General features: G+C 51.1%; 2 protein-coding genes across 7 annotated transcripts in view; both read left to right on the forward strand.

Moving 5' to 3' along the window:
* LSM2 (LSM2 homolog, U6 small nuclear RNA and mRNA degradation associated) overlaps positions 1–1,050 on the forward strand; it is a 6,238-nt gene extending 5,188 nt beyond the window's left edge. The window contains exons 3-5 of the mRNA XM_017522341.2: positions 248–278; positions 391–450; positions 558–1,050. Coding sequence (XP_017377830.1) covers positions 248–278; positions 391–450; positions 558–683 — 217 coding nt within the window. The 3' untranslated portion in view covers positions 684–1,050. The remainder of the gene's footprint in view (positions 1–247; positions 279–390; positions 451–557) is intronic.
* Positions 1,051–2,361: 1,311 nt separating this feature from the next.
* VARS1 (valyl-tRNA synthetase 1) overlaps positions 2,362–8,142 on the forward strand; it is a 16,931-nt gene continuing 11,150 nt past the window's right edge. Inside the window, exons 1-9 of one of the 6 annotated variants that reach the window (XM_017522343.2) lie at positions 2,362–2,770; positions 3,075–3,494; positions 4,938–5,072; positions 5,163–5,301; positions 5,387–5,440; positions 5,539–5,663; positions 5,753–5,840; positions 6,083–6,183; positions 6,310–6,437. In XM_017522343.2, the coding sequence (XP_017377832.1) occupies positions 3,108–3,494; positions 4,938–5,072; positions 5,163–5,301; positions 5,387–5,440; positions 5,539–5,663; positions 5,753–5,840; positions 6,083–6,183; positions 6,310–6,437 (1,157 nt within the window). In that variant the 5' untranslated portion in view covers positions 2,362–2,770; positions 3,075–3,107. Of the gene's footprint in view, positions 2,886–3,074; positions 3,495–4,937; positions 5,073–5,162; positions 5,302–5,386; positions 5,441–5,538; positions 5,664–5,752; positions 5,841–6,082; positions 6,184–6,309; positions 6,438–8,142 lie in introns of all 6 variants that reach the window. The other 5 variants (XM_017522345.2, XM_017522344.2, XM_037736316.1 and 2 more) reach the window with 5 other exon arrangements.

The following is an 8,142-nucleotide window of genomic DNA, read 5'->3' on the forward strand; positions in this document are numbered from 1 at the left end:
AAAAAAAAAAAAAAAAAAAAAGGAATGGATTGGTTTAGGGAGAGGAGATGTGGGGTTGAAAATAAACCACTCTGTTAGCCGTCTTTCCTATTCCAGGCTTAGGAATGTGCCCTTTTGGTTCTACCTTTTCTGACTTTCTCAAGTCCTTGCCTTTTCCCAATCATATTCTCATCCGAGCTCTGAAGTCACCTTTATGTTGACTTTGTTATAAACTAATTTGATTCTTTTCTCTCTCTGCCCTTGACAGCATCTGTGGAACCCTCCATTCTGTGGATCAGGTGAGATATAGCAAGGACTCAGAATTGGTTCCTGGGGATGGAGAGGGGAGAGCTTAAGGGTTGGGTACTTATATCTCTAGGGTTAATAATGGTGTTTTTATTCCTTTCTTAGTATCTCAACATCAAACTAACTGACATCAGTGTCACAGACCCTGAAAAATATCCTCACATGGTGAGTTGGGGTCTATGGAGAAAAGGAAACACCTCTAAGGCAGGAGGTCCCTGGGTGGTTAGAGGACATTTTTAAGGGTGTTTTCACATTTGTCCATCTTTGTCTAGCTATCAGTGAAGAACTGCTTCATTCGGGGTTCAGTGGTCCGATACGTGCAGTTGCCAGCAGACGAGGTCGACACACAGTTGCTGCAGGATGCAGCAAGGAAGGAAGCCCTGCAGCAGAAACAGTGATAGTCCTCCTCCTCTTCCCCTCCCTCCGTCATTGGTGACCCAGAACCCCAAGTCCCAGCCAAGCACCCCTAACTCCCAATACATAAGGGTTTTGTTTGTTTGTTTGTTTCTACTAATGATGGTTTTGTGGGTTTTTTAAAGGGATGAGTGGATGAGAGGAATAATAGGGAACAGCTATCCTCTGTTGAGAAAGGGAGGATAAGTAGGCTGGGAAACTTCAAAGCCTTCCCAGTCCCCAGCACCTGCCTTTCTTACTACTTCCCTGGAGATGGTAGGAGAGTTTCCTAAGTATTTCCAGGGCAGCATGTGATTCATTTGGGCATGGAAGGAATCTGTCCCGCATCGGGAATAAAATTTATGATGCAAATTCATGATCTGGTTCTGTACTGTGTTTGGGGCTGGGTGCTGGGAGGTGGAAAAGGAGGTTGAATTCATCCAGGCCCCTGTTACTCTCTGTTAACCCAGCCAAGAATCCAACTCAGCTTCCCACTACTCTCCCTGGTATAAAGCATATAATAACAATTGCACTACACCACATTTCTCCAACATGCCCCTGCCTGCATGTTCTCCCTTTGGTGTTTTGCTTATACCATACTGGCAACTGGAGTGCTTGCTGTCCTTCCATTAATGTGACAATGTTACAAGATGCATTTCATGCTACTGGACTTCACCAATCCAACCAAATCAGGACATGTTTTCTGAATATCTATAGAAGATAAATACAAACAAGGGATGTAATTTATATTTTGGAGAAAAGTTATGACTGGCAATTACTAAACTTCACTCATTCAACAAATATGAGTTCGTGATGCAGATGAGACTTCTCAGCCTTAAGGGACCCTTAGAGACCGTCTAGCGTGACCCTCATTTTTTTTTTTTTTTTTTTTTTTTTAATTTTAAACAGAGTCTTGCTCTGTAGCCCGGGGTGGAGTGCAGTAGCGCAGTATGGCTCATTGCAACCTCCTCCCAGATTCAAGCAGTTCTGCCTCAGCTGCCAAGTAGCTGGGATTACAGATGCCCACCCACCAGGCCTGGCTAATTTTTGTATTTATTTATTTTTTTGAGTTGGAGTCTCACTTTGTCGTCCAGGCTGGAGTGCAGTGGTGTGATCTAAGCTCACTGCAATCTCAGCCTCCTAGGTTCAAGTGATTCTCTTGCTTCAGCCTCCCAAGTAGCTGGGATTACAGGTGTGTGCCACCACACCCGGCTAATTTTTGTATTTTTAGTAGAGACAGTTCACCATGTTGGCCAGGCTGGTCTCGAACTTCTGACCTCAAGTGATCGGCCTGCCTCAGCCTCCCAAAGTGCTAGGATTACAGGCTTGAGCCACCGCGCCCGGCTAATTTTTGTATTTTTTAGTACAGACGGGGTTTCACCATGTTGGCCAGGCTGGACTCGAACTCCTCAAAGGCGTCCGCCCACGTAGGCCTCCAAAAGTGCTGGGATTATAGACGTCAGCCACCGCGCCCGGCCATGACCCCTTTTTCATACATGAGGAAGCTGGACGCTAGGGCCTTGGAAGATGGACCTCCCCTTTGGTCATCAGGCGGCTCCCTCATGGGTGGGCTCGTCCGGCTACCCGCTGGGAACGCCTCCCCCTGCCGGCCGGCCGACCCTCTCAGGCCAGTTCCCTGGCTGCCCGCTGGGCGCCGCCCTCGCCGCCCGGTCCGAGGACCCGCACAAGGTGCCCGTGGCAGCGCCTGACGGGAGCGTGGTGCCCACGGGCGTCCTGTAGTCTTGCGCCCGCGCCCAGAGCCCCGCGCCCGCGCTGTTCCTCGTGAGCGCGGCGGGTGGTGGGCGGCACGGTCTCCGGGACAGCGTCGGGCAAGGCGGAGCGCGCACACGCAGGCGGGGCACGGCCGCCCCCGCCAGGACCCGCGGGCCCGGAAACGCTGCCTGTCACAAAGGGGGGAACACGTGGGCGCCGGCTGCCCGGGCGGCGGTCTCAGGGAGCTAGGGTCACCCGGAGAGCCGCCCATCTGTCTCTGCCCGCCCGACTTTTCCGCCCCGGCCGCTTGGCCGGTCCAGCCGCGGCCGGCGCCTGCCTGTGAGGTGGATTCCCGGCCCAGTCTGACCATCTCCCTCCAGTACGTACACGCGGCTCGAACCCGTGTCCAACCGGACGCCGACCCGCTCCTGAGAGCCTTCCACACTCCCGAAGCCCCGCGATCACGGGTAGTCCCCCACGTCCCTCTTCCCCAGGTGCTCCCCACTGTTAGTGCCCGTCTTGAGAGCCAGGTCCTCGGCTCCTTACTCCCTGCCTGGTCAGACCCTTAGTCCTGGGGGACTCGGGTGTCTGTGGCGGAGGAGCTCCCGTGAGGGTCCCCTGTCTACTCAAATATAGGACCCACCTGGATCCCTCAGTCTTCCCCTGTCTCTCTTTCTCCTTAGGTTTTTCCACTTCATTCGGACACCCTCATAACTATGTCCATCCTCTACGTCTCCCCTCACCCAGATGCCTTCCCCAGCCTCCGAGCCCTCATAGCCGCTCGCTATGGGGAGGCTGGGGAGGGTCCCGGATGGGGAGGAGCCCACCCCCGCATTTGTCTCCAGCCGCCCCCTACTAGCAGGACTCCCTTTCCCCCACCCCGCCTGCCGGCCCTGGAGCAGGGGCCTGGTGGGCTCTGGGTGTGGGGCGCCACGGCTGTGGCCCAGCTGCTGTGGCCAGCAGGCCTGGGGGGCCCAGGGGGCAGCCGGGCGGCTGTTCTTGTCCAACAGTGGGTCAGTTACGCTGACACGGAGCTAATACCAGCTGCCTGTGGGGCAGCGCTGCCAGCCCTGGGACTGCGAAACTTGGCCCAGGACCCCCAGGTGAGGGGGTTGTAGGGAAGAGGGGGAGGGGAGAATTTCAGAGGAGGGAAGTGAGGACTGGAATGGACAATGAGACAAGAAGGTTGCACGTCAGATGTGGAAAAAGAGAGATCAAATCCCAGATTGCCAACTGGCATGGTAACTCGCTGTGTCTTGGTCTTCCTAGGTCTGTGAACGCGCAGGCGAGTTGATGTAATATTTGCCTCACTGAGTTAATAAGATTAAAAGATGTACGCAGAGCGCATTAGTGCCAGGCGCTTTTAAAGTCTCTTAGTAAACGTTTGATGAGTCTGAAATTGAGGAGGATAGAAGTTACTTGAATTGCAGGAAAAGATGGTGAAGGAGAGATGACAATTTCTGAGAGGAGATAAATGAAGTGAGGAAGGGAAGAGAGAGGAGAGATAAGCCTGCCAGATTGTAACTGTCAGTCCTTCCAAAGGAGACCTGTGCCTTGGTGTACTTTCAACTCTGCCTCCTTGCAGGGTGTTGAGCACATGATGAAAAATTAGTATTTCTTGAATGGATGAATGAATGTGACATAGACCCTGACTTGCTCCCTCATACTGTGATCACCCTATCTAAAATCGAGTCCTTGCTTTCAGAATGTTTGTGCAGTCAAACAAATAAAATAAAATAGAGTCCCTCTCTCCTGGATTTCCCTGTTCCCCTTATTCTCTTTTGTTTGTTTGGTTTTTTTTGTTTGTTTTTTGTTTTTTGAGATGGAGTCTCCTGTCTCCCAGGCTGGAGTGCAGTGGTGCAATCCTGGCTCACTGCAACCTCTGCCTCTGGGGTTCAAGCAATTCTCCTGCCTCAGCCTTCTGAGTAGCTGGGATTACAGGTGCCTGCCACCTCACCTGGCTAATTTTTTGTGTTTTTAGTAGAGATGGGGTTTTGCCATATTGACCAGGCTGGTCTCAACTCCTGACCTCAGATGATCTGCCCTCCTCCGCCTCCCAAAGTGCTGGGGTTACAGGCATGAGCCACGGCATCCAGCCCCTATTCCCCTCATTCTGCTTTATTTTTCTTCATAGGAGTTAGGAAAAATAGGATGCTACATTATATATTTGCTTTTATTGTTCCCCCACAAGAATGTGAACTCTGTCAGGTCAGGGCTCTGTTTGTCTGTTCATGTTGTCCTCTCATTCCCTGGAGAAGTACTTAATAAATATTGATTGATGTCCTGAGCCTGGCAGTTATTGAGTTGCCTTATATAATCTTTACTTCTATGTTTAACATATTGCATCTAACACATAATAATAAGTATTGAGTAGGGATTTGTTGGATGAGTCAGAAGTGTTTTCATTACGACTATTTGAGTGAAGAAATGGGACTCAGATGTTGTGATTTGTGGGAGTCGGGTGGAGGGAGGCCAAATGGACTGGGTTGTGGTGGGAGATGGAGGTGGGCTAAACTTTGTCTCATACCCCTTCCCTTTCCTGCCAGGCTGTGCTGGGGGCCCTGGGCAGGGCCCTGAGCCCCTTAGAGGAGTGGCTTCGGCTGCATACCTACTTGGCCGGGGAGGCCCCCACTCTGGCTGACCTGGCGGCCGTCACAGCCTTGCTGCTGCCTTTCCGATACGTGAGTCACCAGGCCTGGGGAAGAACAAGACTGCTCCCCTCAGACCTCTCTGTAGCGTGACTGAGAATAGTCATTTATTTCCTGTTCCAGGTCCTAGACCCACCTGCCCGCCGGATTTGGAATAATGTGACTCGCTGGTTTGTCACATGTGTCCAGCAGCCAGAATTCCGAGCCGTGCTGGGAGAAGTGGTTCTATACTCAGGGGCCAGGCCTCTCTCTCAACAGCCAGGTGAGGAAGGGTGAGGAGCTGGAGGAAAGGGGATTCCCTGGGACCTTCCATGCAACTCACTTTCTTTTTTTCTTGTACATGGCAGAATCACTGGCACAGGGGCCTGCGGGAGAGGAGTGGGAGGGGGAGATCAGTATGGGTGAGACCTTGGGCATCTGAAATAGCCCATCTGAAACCTAGTGGCACCATCCAAGAGGGTCCCTGGCTGGCTGAATCTGAATTTCTGTGCCCCTCTAGGCCCTGAGGCTCCTGCTCTCCCAAAGACAGCTGCTCAGCTCAAGAAAGAGGCAAAGAAACGGGAGAAACTAGAGAAATTCCAACAGAAGCAGAAGATCCAACAGCAGCAGGCACCTCCAGGGGAGGTGAGAGGCAAGGGTGGAGCTGGAAGGAAGGCTGGTGTGTGCGGTGGTGGGGTGGCTGATGCCTGGGCCTGTGTCTTCTCCCTCCCAAGCAGAAGAAACCGAAACCGGAGAAGAGGGAGAAGCGGGATCCTGGGGTCATTACCTACGACCTCCCAACCCCACCTGGGGAAAAGAAAGGTACTAGGAGTGGGAAGGGGCTCACCCCTCAGCTGCTCCTTTCAAGTTTTCACCCCATCCTGCTCTATTCTTGCTCTCACCACTTGGTTTGGTGAGGATTTGCAGACCCCTGCCCCCCCCCGAAGGCCCCTCAAATGCCTGTCCTATGATGTGAGCGACAGAGATCCTGATCCTTCTCTAGTGGCACACCCCTTTCCCAGTCTCCCAGCCACGGCACTGAGCTCTCCCTCTCTCTCCCCCAGATGTCAGTGGCCCCATGCCTGACTCCTACAGCCCTCGGTATGTGGAAGCTGCCTGGTACCCTTGGTGGGAGCAGCAGGGCTTCTTCAAGCCAGAGTATGGGGTGAGTGGGCACTGCTGCCCAGACCCAGAGTGGGTGGGGTGGGGCAGGACTGAAGTATATGTTGCCTGGGAGGCGCTGGGAGAGGTGACCTGAGGCCTTAAACGTGCCATCCTTCTCCACCATCAGCGTCCTAATGTGTCAGCAGCAAATCCTCGAGGTGTCTTCATGATGTGCATCCCACCCCCCAACGTGACAGGCTCCCTGCACCTGGGCCATGCACTCACCAACGCCATCCAGGACTCCCTGACTCGATGGTGAGCTCCTGTCTGCACCTCCCACTGGTTCCCTCTGACTCCTCTGGCTCTCTTCTGTTCCTGACAGCCCTCCTGCCTCTCTCCTTCTGGGTTGGTGCTCACCTCTGCCCCCCAGTGGCGCTACACCGCTCTCCATCATTCCCACCTGATCATTTAGCATCCTCTCCTAGTCCAGTACTCCCGCGCAACACCACCACTTGCAGACTTTCTTCTCTCCCTTCTTTCTTTCTTTAATTTAAATTTCATTTCATTTCATTTTTTGTAGAGACAGGTTTTCACTTTTTTGCTCAGTCTGGTCTCCAACTCCTGGGCTCAAGCGATTCTCCTGCCTCGGCCTCCCAGAGTGCTGGAATTAAAGGCATCAGGCTCCACACCCAGCCTCTCTCTTCTTTTTCTAGTAACAATAGCATTATTTTGAATTTAACTAGAACTATATGAATATATATGTATGTGTGTATCTATATATACACACACACGCGTATACATATATGTATGTGTATATACATACATATATATATATATATATATTTTTTTTTTTTTGGAGACAGAGTCTCGCTTTGTCACCCAAGCTAGAGTGCAGTGGTGTGATCTCAGCTCATGGCAACCTCCACCTCCTGGGTTCAAGCAATTCTCCTGCCTCAGCCTCCTGAGTAGCTGGCCAAAATATATGAATACACACACACACACACACACATTGTGTTTGTTTGTTTTGAGATGGAGACTCCCTCTATCCCTCAGGCTGGAGTGCAGTAGCTCGAGCTCAGCTCACTGCAACATCTGCCTTCAAACAATTCTCTTGCCTCAGCCTCCCAAGTAGCTGGGATTACAGGCACTTGCCACTGCACCCGGCTAATTTTTATATTTTTAGTAGAGATGGAGTTTCACCATGTTGGCCAGGCTGGTCTCAGACTCCTGACCTCAAGCGATCTGCCCTCCTCAGCCTCTCAAAGTGCTGGGACCGCAGGCGTGAGCTACCGCTCCCGGCCTGGAGTAACTTTTTAATTAATGGTTCTTTCTGATTTCTTTTCTGTTGAAACCCTTGCTTGAATGCAAATCCCTGTACATCAAGCTTGTCCAACCTGCAGCCTATAAGCCACATGTAGCCCAGGACAGCTTTGAATGCAGCCCAACACAAATTTGTAAACTTCCTTAAAACAGTTTACGTTTTTTTTGCAATTTTTTTTTAGCTCATCAGCTATCGTTTGTGTTAGTGTATTTTATATGTGGTCCAAGACAGTTCTTCCATGTGACCCAGGGAAACCAAAAGACTGGTCACCCCTGCTGTGCATGCTTGCTCAAGCATGTGTGGAAGGGTTTCACTGGCATAGCTATCAAGAAGTGAAACTGCTAGGTCAGCAGGGGCACACCTATATTAAGTATGAACGGAAGCTGCCAAGTTGCCCTGCAGAACGGCTTTGCTGATTGATACGTCCATGAATTGCATGTGAGGGTATTCATTTCCCTGTCCTTGCCAAGCCTGAGCATTAGGGTTGCCTAATTAGTTTTGCCAATCTGATGGGTTAAAAAAAATGATTTGTACTTTTCTGATCACTATTGAAGTTGTGCCTATTTTCATGTTTCTTGGTCAGTCAGGTTTACCTGTATGTAAATTGTCTGTACCTATCTTTTGCCTGTTTTTCTATTGATTTTTTTTTCATGCTTGCCTATATGCAGAGTTTTTCTTTTTCTTTTTTTTTTTTTGAGA

Source organism: Cebus imitator, unplaced genomic scaffold, assembly GCF_001604975.1.
Source record: "Cebus imitator isolate Cc_AM_T3 unplaced genomic scaffold, Cebus_imitator-1.0 Scaffold24, whole genome shotgun sequence".
NCBI lineage: Eukaryota > Metazoa > Chordata > Mammalia > Primates > Cebidae > Cebus > Cebus imitator.